The 13,907-nt window shown below is 50.7% G+C and overlaps 4 protein-coding genes across 4 annotated transcripts; all 4 read right to left on the reverse strand.

The window, feature by feature from the left end:
- Positions 1-102: 102 nt before the first annotated feature.
- J7337_006267 (uncharacterized protein) lies at positions 103-2,449 on the reverse strand (the record flags this gene model as incomplete). The annotated part of the gene is made up of 3 exons (XM_044823931.1): positions 103-1,171; positions 1,225-2,157; positions 2,211-2,449. The coding sequence occupies 3 exons, from the start codon at positions 2,447-2,449 to the stop codon at positions 103-105; spliced, it is 2,241 nt and encodes a 746-aa protein (XP_044682422.1).
- A 2,267-nt stretch (positions 2,450-4,716) lies between these two features.
- Positions 4,717-5,029, reverse strand: J7337_006268 (uncharacterized protein; the record flags this gene model as incomplete). Its single annotated transcript, XM_044823932.1, has 2 exons — positions 4,717-4,912; positions 4,962-5,029. 2 exons carry the CDS (start codon positions 5,027-5,029, stop codon positions 4,717-4,719), a joined length of 264 nt encoding a protein of 87 aa, XP_044682423.1.
- A 1,507-nt stretch (positions 5,030-6,536) lies between these two features.
- On the reverse strand, positions 6,537-6,990 carry J7337_006269 (uncharacterized protein; the record flags this gene model as incomplete). Its single annotated transcript, XM_044823933.1, has 2 exons — positions 6,537-6,700; positions 6,747-6,990. 2 exons carry the CDS (start codon positions 6,988-6,990, stop codon positions 6,537-6,539), a joined length of 408 nt encoding a protein of 135 aa, XP_044682424.1.
- A 3,300-nt stretch (positions 6,991-10,290) lies between these two features.
- Positions 10,291-12,582, reverse strand: J7337_006270 (uncharacterized protein; the record flags this gene model as incomplete). The annotated part of the gene is made up of 2 exons (XM_044823934.1): positions 10,291-12,250; positions 12,308-12,582. The coding sequence occupies 2 exons, from the start codon at positions 12,580-12,582 to the stop codon at positions 10,291-10,293; spliced, it is 2,235 nt and encodes a 744-aa protein (XP_044682425.1).
- Between the last annotated feature and the right edge of the window lie 1,325 nt (positions 12,583-13,907).

The raw sequence follows: 13,907 nt of genomic DNA on the forward strand, positions 1-13,907 counted from the left end.
AAGTTTAAGCATGCAAAATGAAGGTCTAATTAATAGCTCGACTAGAAGGTCATTATTCTAAAAGGCCCCGGAAGAAGAAGAGGTCGAAGGAGATGCTAACATCTAGAGAAGGGCCGCAAAGAGAGCAGCGAAGAGAGTAGCAGCTCCAACGACCTGCTTGCCGGCACCGTTGACGATGGCCGGGACGGTGCCAGTGGGCTTGGGGCTGCTGCCAGTGGCAGTGGCAACGTGGCAGTCAGCACCGTTGCAAGGAACACCGGTCTCCTGAGAACCAGTGGGCTTGGCGGGGCAGCTAGCACCGCTGCACTGAGGAACAAGGGTGACGACCTTGGTGCTGGGGCAGCTGGGGCCAGAGCAGACAGGAGCAGGGCTGGGGCAGTGGGGGCCGGAGCACTGAGGAACAGGGCTGGGGCAGTGAGGACCAGAGCAGTGAGCGGTACCGTTGGTCCAGGTGCCGTTGGTAAAGGGGTGAGTGTAACCGCCGTGGGTGGGAACCTTGACAACGGGGCACTTGGGGCCAGAGCAGACAGGGACGAGCTCAGCCTTGCAGTTGTTGGGGGTACCCCAGCTGTTCTCCCAAGGCTTGTAGATAACGGTCTCCTCCTTGCAGCCGCAGTCAGCAGCGACGAAGAAGGTCTCGTGGTTCCACCAGTCATGGCACTCCTGGGTCTTGTAGACGATCTCGCCGGCACAGCTTCCACCGGAGCAGAACTTGGGGACGTATTGCTTGCCGCCCTGGCAAGAGCACTCCTCGGTGATGTAGACCCACTCGTTGTCGCAGTCGCTGCCGTTGACCTCGATGAAGATGAAGACGGTGCGATCAGAGCCCTGGCTGTAGCACTTTCCGTTGACGCAGATCTGGACAGCGGTGACGGTAGCGGTGGTGGTGGTCTCAGCGCCAGTGATGGCAGTGGTGAAGGTGGTGGTGATGGTGGTCTCGTCGGTGACGGTCTGGGTGACGGAGTCAGTGACGGTGGCACCGGCGCCGATGGCAGAGGCGTAGACGGTCAGGAGACGGCCAGCGGGAACAGCTTGACGAGCGCGGAGACGGTTGAGGCGGCCATCACCACCACAGAAGTTGTCCTTGTCGCCAGGGCACTCGATGTCACACTGGTCGATATCAACGCGGCTGGTGTTGTCGGCGTCAATCTCATCACCACAGTAGCAAGCACTAGAAAGGTCAGTAAGATGTAATAGTAGCAGATGGGTATGGAGGAGACTCACGTATCGTAAACACCGAAGTAGGCACGGCCAGTGCAGAGAGAAGCACAACGCTCGAGATCCATCTGATCGTTGGTCTCGGCAAGCTCGAAGGTGGGGAAGCCAGCGGAAGAACCGACACATCCGAAGAGGGTGAAGACACCGACGGAACCAGGGAAGCCAGCGGGGGAGGTAGCAGAGGCGGAAGCAGAAGCCTCGGTGCCAGTGGCAGTACCAGTAGGGACAACAGTCTCGCCCTCAGAGTTGGTAGTGGCACCCTCGGAGTTGGTACCGGTAGCAATGGCAGAGCCGGTCTGAGTACCAGTAGGGAAGACGGTCTCACCCTCAGAGTTGGTGGTGAAGCCAGCGCTGTTGGTCTCGATGGCAGTCTCAGATCCAGTAGGGATGACGGTCTCGCCCTCGGAGTTGGTGGTAGCACCCTCAGAGTTGGTACCAGTAGCGATAGCAGAGCCAGTCTCGGTGCCAGTGGGGATCACAGTCTCACCCTCAGAGTTGGTGGTAGCACCCTCGGAGTTGGTGCCAGTAGCGACCTCAGTGCCAGTCTCGGTACCAGTCTCGGTAGCAGCACCAGTGGGAAGACCAGTAGAACCACCATCAGTAGCATCAGCGACAGCGAGGTTGGAGACATCGAGTTGGACGGGGTCAGAACCGCAAGACTGGAGGAACTGGATATCAGGCTTGTCGGAGTTGAGGGCAGTAGGGTTGCTGGATTGCTCGACAGCGGCGCCATTGGTGTCGGCGAGGGGCTCGGAGTAAACAGTCTCGCCATCGAGGGTGACATCGAGAGTGCAGCCCTCAAAAGCACGCTTGCGACTCTCGATGATTGCGGAGACACTGATGCTGAAGCGGAGCTGGATCTGAGCTCCAACCGAGAAGCGGGTAACTGCTGGATTGGCGCTGAACTGAGCAATACCGTTGGCTCCGGCAGACATGCGACTAAAGATATGGTCAGAAGTTGTCCTGGATCCAGGATGTAGAGGTATACTTACACGATAGTCTGGCCATTGGGTCCAGTCACGAAGCTTGAACCGCGGCCAAGAGTGGCAGAGCCAAGATCAACGGACTCAGAGGCAGGGCCGGAGGTGGAGCTGGGAGCTGCACTGGTGGTAGTGTCGATAGCGGTGGGGAGAGTGGTGCTGGACTCAAGAGCAGATGTGCTGCTGTTGGTGAACCTCTGGGCGAAAGCACCCGAGGCAACAGCCACGAGAAGACCTGAAGACAGACGCATAGTGAAACGAGTGACTATGGTTAAAGAAAGACTAAAGAACGAATGAATGAATGAGTGAGTGAGTGATGATGAAAAAACAAAAACAGAAAACGTCAAGATTGATGAGTATATATAGATAATGACCATTAGGGGGGATCCATTGTATACGACAATGGCATTTGGTGTTTTGTTTGGGTTAGTGGTGACAGTCTAGTCTAGAACTGCGTACCTTGCATTAGAGCATTCCTCTTTTGTTGGTTCACCGAGCATCCAATAGTAGCGACTAGTAAGTTAAGACATCTTCAGTGCCGATGTTCCGCCTATCACTGATCTCCCGCAGTGGGAAACATCCATAAAAAGCGTTCCTGGATCCAAGCTATTGGAATCCGAAGTATGCAAGGGAATGTCATTGAATAACGGGCACGGGTGGCGCTAACGTTGTAGCGTTGCCGTTCAACCACGAGCCCCTGGTCTACTCCCGATTGAGTGGCTAGAGTGGATTGATGACTGCCACGTTAATCTGCTAAAATTCAACTGTGGAATGCAACTATTGAGGGTTAGTCTGCATCTGTCACAAATGTTTCGCCCCAAAGCTTGACTAAAAGCTTGATCTGATCCATAAAGTGGATCGATGGTTGCAAAGGGAGGCTCAGCTACGCCATGTTCGGGGCTTTTGCTTGGCATGCCATTCATTATCCGGAAGAGATTGAGGCATTTTGTGTGAGTAAACAATTTTATTGTTGTGTGGGTTAATCAATGAATGACTCAAAATACGTTCCCGGCGATTTGTTGTTTTGCTAGCCAGGAGGGTTTGGTCCCAGAGATCGTATCATAACAGCGAGGAATTGTGGACCAGCCTGCCCAGAAAATGTTGATGAATCATGACTGAGACTTCCAAATGCTTCGTGTAACTGCGGCTATCTGACCGCGGCCGTTCCAGATCGGGTAGAAACCCACCATGATGAGAGTCTACCAGAGCCAGATCAGAGACACGACGATCCATGCGACGAACAACTGTAACATAACAATTAAAGACATGTCTAGGTGAAGCAAATGAGAGAAGGCAAAGGGGAAATGAACGACTGCAGGGTAGGATTTGAGAATAAATTACCTGTTTACTGAAGACGAATTTCGCTGCGTACATTGGCATTGGCCATGGTACCCAGTGACCGACAAATGTAGCGACAGTCCACCAGAGTGTATATTTAGTCCATCGACGTTGATTAGTGTCGTCAAAGACTTCATTTGATGCTGTCTCAGTTGTTATGACCTGTTCAGTACTCTTACTCTGTGAACTTTCCGACTCACTGGAGCTATCATCTGCTTCAACAGCCAATTTCTGTTCTTTGAACTGACTCCATTCTTAATTATCAGGCCGTATATACGTAAGAACCACGCTGTACAGCAACGGACTGAACAAAGATGCAACGGTGCCATACATCAGGGTAGGGTCCCACCTGTGGAAGCGACCGTTACTTCTCCGGAAAAGGCGAATGCGGAGCCGAGCCAGACTCCGAGCCCTGTTGCCATTCCCAGGAATGCGGAGCTAATAGCGGCGAGCTTATAGTCTGTTTGCGCCAAATTATGGTGAAGATGAGCGGAATTACGCCGGGACACGTTAGAATTCCTGATAAACGGCTAGTAAACAATTGCAATTGAGTTTACGGGACGGGAGGTCTTGCCGAGCATGTAGAACTCCGATGTAATGGAACATTGCTGTAAAAGCAGCTGCTATGACACCAAAGAAGACGACTCCAATGTGTCCCCATCGGACGACTTCTTTGTTGGAAGCTTCTTGATTGAAGTAGACGCGGTATATGTCAAAGGTGAGAATGGAAGAGACGGCAAGAATTTGTGCTGACAAAGTTGAGGTGACGGCCATGAAAGTCATCAGCAGAACGGCAACGGCACCGCCCTTACCTGCGACTGCAACAGCCATGTAAGGCAAGGCGAGACCATTTGTAACCTCCGCACCTGTCATAAGCTATCGTCGGTCAGCTTCACGTCTCCAATCACGGTAGAGGGATCATTGCTTTGCTTACTCTTGGATAGGTCGGAACTTCGAGCCCGAGTGAAGCCATACCCACGACAGTACCGAGCGACCACGGGATGCTCAAGTAAGAAATACCGCCCAAAACATACCCTGGGACGACAGCATTCGGCGAAGCGGCAAATGCTTTGAGGAAATACCCAGTGTCCATCTGATTTTGTTAGACTTCGTGAGGAAACGGGAGAGGCTGACATACAACAACAGCGCCGAAGTTGGAGGCGAGAAGGATGATGGCAAATTAGATGCCCTGTTGAGAAGTCATGGTAAGAAGGGAGCCGTCATAGTTGCCTTCAATAACGTGGCTAGACTGGGCGGCGACGACGAGATCGTAGAGATGTCCGATTGAACCGACCGATTCCGATGTTATCACCTTCGCAGTCAGCCAGCAGCTGAGAATGAGAACAGCAAAGGTATGGATGTAGTCGGTGAGGAAACTAGACCAGAGTCAGCAACTCCATTTGTCGCGATGGGCAGGTGTATTACGTTGCTTTGATGCCACCGACGAGCGTGTAGAGGACGACACCAAGAGGAAGCAAGAAGGTCGATGCCATGATATGCATCCTGGTTCTGGGCATTGTCAGTGGCCAACTCACCAATCACGAGCTGGAGGTGAAGACCTTACAGGAAAGAGATAGCCGCCGGTGCGCCCAGGATCATGTTTATGGTACTGAGTAGATTGTTCACGATGGCTAAGAATGTGAAGCTCAAATGCGCGACAGTTCCTACATGATTTAGCATGGCATGTTGACACTCGGAAACAGGAGCGACTCACCATATCTGATACGAATGACCTCCAGAATGGTGTGGGCTTCAGGGACCGGTCCCTTGCAGACGGTTCCAAGGTAGCCAAAGAAGACAATGACCGTTGAGCAGCCAGTGCCATACCAGAATGCACTGCTAATGCCGTAGCTGTATGTTACGAGGACGCAGCTCAACAGGGAGGTGCCCCAAAGCCATGACTGTAATATCATCAGTATGCCTGACGTTATAAGGAACGAGAGTGGCGTACCGCAACGACAGCAGACGCGACTAAGCCTGTTTGTACTGTTCTATTGGCAACCATGAAACTGCGATATTAGTGTTAGTATGTGTGAACTCAACAGGGTACCTAGGCTGCCTACGTTTCCACTTTGGAGCTGTCTTCGTTCAGCGTCTTTTTCAGGATCGCAGTCAAGCTCATCATGCCTGTGATCATGGTCAGCACTCCTCGGCTCCGACTTCACATCAGCAGTGGACCTACCGAAGGCGAATGCTTTCGACGCTGGCTTACTAGAGACACTTCAGAGATCCGAGCAACAGACATGGATCGGTTGTCCGGCAGACCTAATTTTCTTACTGCACGTCATGAATACACTACGTGCTGTACCAGATCGTTCTAGCCCGGCAGGCCAAACCGTCACTTCAATTCTTGATGGCTTGGACAGTTTCTCGCCGCGATCCTGGGCGCAAGACTTTCCAGATCCTCAGCATCATGAATCAAGATATCATCTCGCCCAAGCATACAAAGCGGCGGTCAGTATCTACGCGTCCCATGCCATCAGCAAAACACTTGGCCAGCCACCATTTCCTGATATTGAAATTTCAAGAATTACAGATCTTGGCATATTTCACAATTCTCAGATACCAGCAAGCGATTTCCATATCAAGAGCTTAGTATGGCCTGCTTTTCTTCTGGGTGCTGAAGTTCCAGACCTGCGTGTGAGAAGAAGTCAAGAACATTATGCACAATATCTGGGTATCCTCATGCTGCTATAACATTGGGACCGCCACAAGGATACTGAAAAGAATATGGGAATGGGCACAAGATGGTAGCGAGGCTCAACAGACTTGACTGAGATTCATCTGGGAGCAAGATGCAAGCTGGTTGTTTCTATGAGGTGAAATGGAACCGTTAGCCAAGATCATGTTTCGTTAATCACAGTGCATTCCTAGGTGTCATGTTGGCCAAAAATAATTCTTTTTATAATAGATCCATTTCAGATCCCATAACTCCTTCATACATAGGTCCTCAACGCCAGGCCCCCCTCCTAACTACCATGGTCCGTCTTAACCTGTCCCTTAGTTGACAGAAGCCTGGCTAAGGTTCTGGATGATGTTGCCGCCATCAAAGAGACCGTTAGCAGCCTTGGCGCGGCAAAGATCCTTTCCTCGCTCGATGACGTTGGCATCACACACCAAGTTTGCCTGAGCAACACAGCTCAGTCGGCCACCACCTGTGACTACTGTTAGCGATATACCATAAACACTCAATTCATTTCCGCTACTTACAGTTGTTACCACCAGGAACACAGCGACCGGCTTGGCCGTTAGAAGCAGTGCAAGCGTCCTGCTTCAAGCTGGTGTTGGCGACACAGCATTCACCACTGGGAACAGGTCGGCCGCCGTTCTGGCCATTCTGGCGGGTGATAAGAACAGCACTGCGAGGGGCGTTGCGCACACCCTCAGTGTCGACGATGCCGGCGGAGGCAACGGCAGCGAGGCCGAGAACAATGGCGGTGATGGAGAACTGCATTTTGGGTGATTGAAGAGAGGGTTTTTTTTTTTGGTTGGTTTCTGGGCGATTGATTGTGATGAAGAAGAAGTGGGATGTGAAATGGATTAACCGACCAGCGGAAAAGAATTGAAAAGTAGTGATTAGATGAGATTGTTGAGTGAGTACTGAAGATTCAAAATACCGACGACCCGAAGCTTGGGATTTATACTTTTCTCGTGAGGCAAAACACCTCCTGCGATGCCTCGTTTGTGCCTCGTTTAGCGCTGTCATCCAAAACGCGCGCGGCGCAGTTTCCCCTTGCCAAGATGTCGTCTCAAGACTCTGACTATGGCAGACCGCATATTGTCGTGAGGCTGGGGAGCGTCTGCTGAGATTGGATGAGACGAACAACGCCTGGTGTTCAGGTCGAGACCAATGAAACGGTCGCAAACAGTGAAACAGGTTAGATCCATCTTTCGCTACCCCTGGTCTGGGCCCGGTAGTAGCCGCTTTGGGGTTAATCCCGACACTTTGCTTCCTCCGACGTCAGAGAAGTCATAGCTGGCTATATCCGCTATTCCTTTTCGAGCGTGGCAGCAGGGGCAAGCGTTTGTCAAAACGGGTAAGGAGCTAGATCTCCAGACAGATCTGAAGTATCTCCCTGTAAGACCAACAATTCTGGCTATTCTCTTGTTTTTAGCCGCTTTGCGTAATGTTTCCGACTAAGCTATTATTAAACAATCGGATACTCGATTACAGGAAGTCGTTCAGGTCCAGACCTGACACAAGATTGCTCAGGTCTTGCGTATATAGGCGTAAGTTATAGGGCGACTTGAGTTCGCAACCACATCTCCAGATAGGATATTTATAACCAAGATAGTCGATAATACTGACAACTGAAGAAACAGTGTTATAACACCGAAGCGGCCTTTCCGGCTTTATCATTGGCAGATTCCGGATACCCATTCGACTCATGAAGACTTCCCGGAGTCTCCAGGAGCATAGTGGATAGCAACCAACGCGTCCTGCCTCCAGATCGTCTTTCAAGTTATAGATCTTGGAAACTAAGTAATCAATGATTTGGCAACTCTGGTTGTATATCGCTTCTAATTTGGGTTAGTCGTGGTATCTTTCTCGCGCATTGAACGACGTACCGAAGATTTCAGCTGGTATAGGCAGAGCAGTTTCCACAAATGCATCTGTGGTGACTACTGCGGACACAGTCAAGTCCCTGAACCGTGCATGGTCTTGGACTATCCAGGCCATGAATAGGCCAATCGTTGCCTCGTCGTCAAACGGCTTTACCCTGCCAGGCAGGGGAGGTAAGCCACACGCTGTGGGGTCTAGCAAGGCTAGCGCACCCGTGGTACCAGACGACCGAATTGAATAGTTCTCCCAAATTTTCATAGTCAAGTGCCAGTGCTGGAAGAATATTTTAACAACCTCGAGGCAGTCATAATAGTCGGCTATAATCCCGATCTGTGCTATGACGTCCAGACTTGGTCGTTTGGGAACGCTGGAGTGATGGCCATGTATGATATCAAGGATAATAAGGAGAGCCTCGGCATCCCATTCTGATGTTCTGATCTCGAAGAATCCTTGTTCATTTGGTTCTGACTCTTTGAATTGGCCCTGGATCATTCTTCGGAAGACTGGTGACGCGAGGCAGAGATGTTTAGCAGAAACGCGAAATACAACCTGATTTGGATCCCCGTTCCCCAGGTATGTCTGGAGCGATCTCATCTCGTCGTTCAAGTCTGATCGCCCCGCCAATTCATCCTCTTCTGGCTCAAAATACACGGGATCATCGAGCCTACCTATGACTCTCGCCGATGCACACCCATATGTTGACAAGTGAGAGGAATCCAAGTTTGGCTTTTGAAGAATTAGTAGGGCGTCTGCCTGAGGATCGAGTTCGAGAAGGGACGCCTTCATGGTGATTCTCAGATCGGAAATAGTACCGTGTGGATGAGAACTGTGCAAATAAAATGCTGGATGCTGACACGGACAGCTTTTTAATCACCGAAGGATTGTAAACAAGGCATCGAGGGAGGCTTTGAGCCACAAACAGTATATCAGAAATATAAACATATTTTACTTCTGGCCTTACTAGCATAGAACGCCTCCTACATCGATGATTAATTAAATACAGCTCTTTTCAAGATGCTACCGGGTAAGGACCCTCGTTCTTGGCTGATAGTGGCGCTATGCTCATTCTGTAATGACGTGCAGGGGTAGAAAGCTCCATCTTGTCGATGGTAGAGTGGAGTAGGAAAAGATGCCTGAGGCACTATCAATAACAGAGCATCATCTCCCACTTGTCCACTCGCAAGCTAGTATCAATCTAGAATTAGCATACTCTGGACAACGGCTATCAATGCTATTTTATGGATCTAGTGGCTCACAAACTGGGACAGCCTCGGCTGTGAAATTGTTTAAATAGCCCATGTTCCTTCATCAGAAGCAGGATTGATAACGGTCACCCTTGAACAATTCCAAGTCATTTTCATCACTGCCAGAGCGCGTCGCGTGTCATATTTAACCGCCATTTAGCCGAATACCTTCACCATGTCTACGCGCTCACCAGTGAAAATCACCGAATACGCGAGACCCCGCGGCATCACCGCCCTCGTCTTTGGCGGCGCCGTATTCTCTTATTTATGCTTAGCTGGCGTCACCTTGATATCTGAAGACAACGCAATCTGGCAAACTCTCGACAACATCTCGCCGGGTGGCGCAGACACGTTTCGCTGGATTGTCAAGACCGGCGTTCCGCCACTTATCGTGATACACTCCATCGAGGCTGTCGCATTTGACCGCACAAGATTAATGCCACATGGCGTTCCGAGATGGGGATTGTTGTGGTGGAAATGGGTTCTGAGCTGCTGGATTGAGGGAATTGGATGTTGGCAGCGCTTTGCTTCTGTTGTCGACGCGAAGAACGCGGCGGCGAAGTAACGCCAGGAGAGGGGAAATGGGTCTCAGAGACATTGAACGCGTCGCTGTTGTGGAGAATACGTCATGGATGCCTTGCGAGTGTTATTGAATGAGAGTTGAGACGCACTGGAGCTCAAAGTTTCTTATTGCCGCTTGAAGTCTATAGTGGCAAGATCTTGCCAATTTTACGAGGTCTATGACAGCTCGATATCGCAGATACCTTTTCGCAGAATTACAGGACCAAAATACACCTTCAAAAAGTTAAGCTCGATTAAATAATCACGTGCAACCGTTGACACTCAATCAAGGTCATACCCTGGTAATATATAGATTAAGAGGCTATGGGACTGACAGTAATGTGAACCACGGAACACAGAAACTAAATCTCAACACAAGATTCCACTAAATCAAGATCGAAACAGCAGTAACCTCTGGCTGAAGAACAGGATACTCAATAGAACCAGGAGTCTGTATCGCAGAGATGTAGTCAAACGCCAGACCCACATTCTTAAGTCGACTATAGAAAATCTCAGCAGCATCCTTGATAGCCTCCGAGTTCAACTCCTTGTTCTCAGTAATTGTGCGGTCCTTGTTAACGTTGTACAGCGACTTGGCGTAGGTGATAAGGTTGTATCTATCCTCAACCTTGAAACTCAACAGCTCGGGCAATTGGGCTGCGAGAAGCCAATCCTTCCACTTGGCGTCCTTGAGACCGATGGGCAGAGCGTCGGTGAGGTGCTGCTCGGTGTAGCCCTTAAGATCGCTGAGGGTCTTGGGAAGAGGAGTGCAGAGCGCGGGGGGCTTGGAGGGGACGAAGCTGTAGTAGTAGTCCTGGAGATAGTTGACAGCTGTGTGCTGGGGTGATGCAGTGTGGATACACATGGTTACAGCGTCAATGAGCTGATCAACAGTCTTGATGGTAGGGAAAGAAGGAATCTGGCCACTGGTCTGAATCTCCTTGCACCAGTCCGCGATACAAGCCTCCTTAGCAACGACATCATCCGACGTATACTTCGTCTCAAGAACAGACTTGACAAACTCCCTGATAATACCCCAGAGGAGATACATATCAGTAGCATAAGGATAGTTGCGGTACTTATCACCCATCTCGCCCTCAATGTCAAAGCCTCGCTTCTTGAGATCGTTGGGGATGTACTTATCCTGGAAGTTAAAGTTCTTGTACGACCAGTTCACCAGTCCAAAAGCACCGACCTTGGGATCAGGCTTAGGTCCAGAGGCGAAACCAGAGATACGAGCGATGACGAGGGGCACGAGAAGTTTGCGCGCAGCGTCGTTAAGAGCAAGGGTTCGGAACCAATGTGGGCTGAGGATCTCGTAGAGAATGTGACGCTCAGGGATGGTTCGGTTGGTGGCGACGATGATAGCCTCTTCGACCATGTGCGTGTCGACGAGATGAGTGGCTACTTCGTGTCGTGCCCAGTCAGCCGTTTGGGCAACGGTCTTGGCATATCTCCAAGGCCAGTCGTCCTTCTCAGCAATCTTGCCCTTATCATCGGGGTTCAATCTCTGGTTGAAGATGGTGACGGAGTTATCGAGGGAGCCCTTGTAGTCAAGCGTGATGGCCAATGGATGGAGGCGGCCATCCTCGTGGAGCTGAAAGATAACGACTGAGGCAGCAGCGTATCGGTAGGTGGGCTGGCTGTTGGGGTCAGGGTTGGGGATCGTGTTCTTGAACTCTTCATCGTTCTTGACGCCAGTGGCTTCACGGAAGTAGGAATAATCCTGAATCAAGATATCCTTGCCATCCTCGAGCAACTTCTTCACCGCAGCAAGGCCTTGCTTCTCTGCCTCAGCAATATAAGCCTTGATCTTCTCAGCAGGAGCAGTCTCGATAGTCGAAGGGTTGACACCACTGAAGTGCTGCTGCGCAAACTTGGCATCAGAGTACCAATCATCGTGCTCGCCCATGTTTCTGCCCTTCATAATGTCTGCGTTCTGACTTTGCTTGACGCCATTGACAACAGCACCATTGGGCTTCGCGGTCTGAGCAGCATCAGAGTCGGCCTTTGGCTGGTTATCCTTGCTGTACTTCTCAACGTCGGCAAGAGTTGGTCCGACGTAAGGACCATCGGTTGATGAGAGTTCTTTGGGAATAATGAACGAGACCATGAAAGCAAGCTTTTGGACGAGGCCAACCTCTGTCATGTTAAAGATTTGTCCTACGCCGTCTTTCCTGGGGCCACCGTCCGCGCTTTGCTGCTCATCCTTGGGAAGGGTGTTCAAATGGGGAGGGTATGCATCGCTGGGGTCGCTCCATTGGTAGGTGTCCTGCTTGACAGCGAGATCACGCTTGACGGGAAAGATAGGCTCAAATCCTTGGGTGTCGAAATGAGAAGCGGCGCTGGCCAATATGTGTTAGCGACTTTGAAACCAATCAGTATCGGGAGGCGTTGCTTACGCTTCTTCGAGGATCTTGTAAAGCTCAGTCAGAGCCAAGCGAGTACCCATGTAGGTACCAGTCTGGAGACCCTTGCGTGCAACAAGCTTGCCGTCAAGAGCGCCAGTCTTGTCTGTGTTGAGGACGATTCCCTGTCTGAGAAGCTCATTCAGGAAGACGCCCTTGTCCCAGACCTCGAGAGGGTCGTCCTCGACAGCATAGTTGACCTTGGAGTTGAGAATCTCATCCAAGGTCAGCTGAGGAGGACGAGGTGCAAGAGGAGGTGCTGCAGCCATGGTGGAAGATGCGCTTGCTTGATAAGGAGGAAGATGGAATGATGAGAAGGATGGAGAGATGAGGAAAGTGAATAGCGATGTTGTTAGATACTCTATCAACTACTTTATATATATGGTTTACCTTTCCATCTCGTTCAGTCCACGAAGCTGGTAACTCTTCTCACCAGCGTGGCTCATAGCCCAAGACTACCCCTCAATCAACATCGCCTTGGCGGTCAACACGAACATGTCTAGATCGGTAAGCAGCATGCTGGTCAATACAAGTCTAGAATATGCCATGTTTCAGATTAGAACCTCAGCTCGCCACGAGAACAGAGCTATGCCTTTCAGCCAGCCACGGACTCATGACTGCATCTCAACAAAACGATCAGGGTTCGTGAAGGACCATAGCCTGCGGCTAGCTAGCTTCGGCAAACGAACAGATGGCCCCAGACCGCGCGGCCCGAACCCGTCTCGAACTAGCTACACGAACGTCTAGGGTCATTCGCCTTATCAGGCACCAACGCCTGTGCCACTGTATAACTGTTTACAAGAAATAGCGGAGCGGGTAAGCCGATGAAGTGAGAGCGCCAGTCTGAGTAAGCGTTGAATTATGGACCCAGCTGAACGCTCTCACAAGGGAACGTGGCAACTGCGTGAATTAGCGGTGAGCATTTGGTCATCACGCTCAATATACGATTGAAACCAGATCTAGACTCTGCTATGGCACAAGCGATCTCAATTGTTTCAGTTGAGAGTACTAGCTCCGTATGTTATCGTCTGTCAAACCGCTAGACCTTTCTATTCTGACTGGCTAGTAGCACCAGAATTGGCATTAGTGCGGCTCTGAGTCTCAAAGATGGCTACGTGGCCTGTGTGCTAGGAACAAAAACGGCGGGACCCGCAACTGCATGGACTATTTGAATAACGTACGTTCTTTGCGTCGTTATACGCGAGGTTGGTCGTGCAACCCAATCACGGCTCAGGAAAAGGTGCTGACGTTCAAGCTAGGTATGTGTGTCTTGGATTTCGTCACCAAGCCAAGTTTTTATCGCAATGGCGATAAAACCATTCCTGCGCGCATCATTCCAATATTCTGGGCTTGTTTCTCCCACTTCGCCAAGTTGGCTCCTTGGAGTCAGGTGCTCTAAAGACCCCTGCATGGACCAAGTCGGGTTGCATACCGCTGAAAATTGAACCAGTCCTGTATACGAATATTACGTGTATGTGCCATTGGAGGGGTAAGATTCTTGTTGACTAGCGTGAATCATCCCTGATGATATCAGCAGCGCCGTATGAGACAATTCGAGGATATGCTGCATGAGGACTCTACCCCTCCCGTCAGC

This window comes from Fusarium musae, chromosome 4, assembly GCF_019915245.1.
Source record: "Fusarium musae strain F31 chromosome 4, whole genome shotgun sequence".
Lineage (NCBI taxonomy): Eukaryota > Fungi > Ascomycota > Sordariomycetes > Hypocreales > Nectriaceae > Fusarium > Fusarium musae.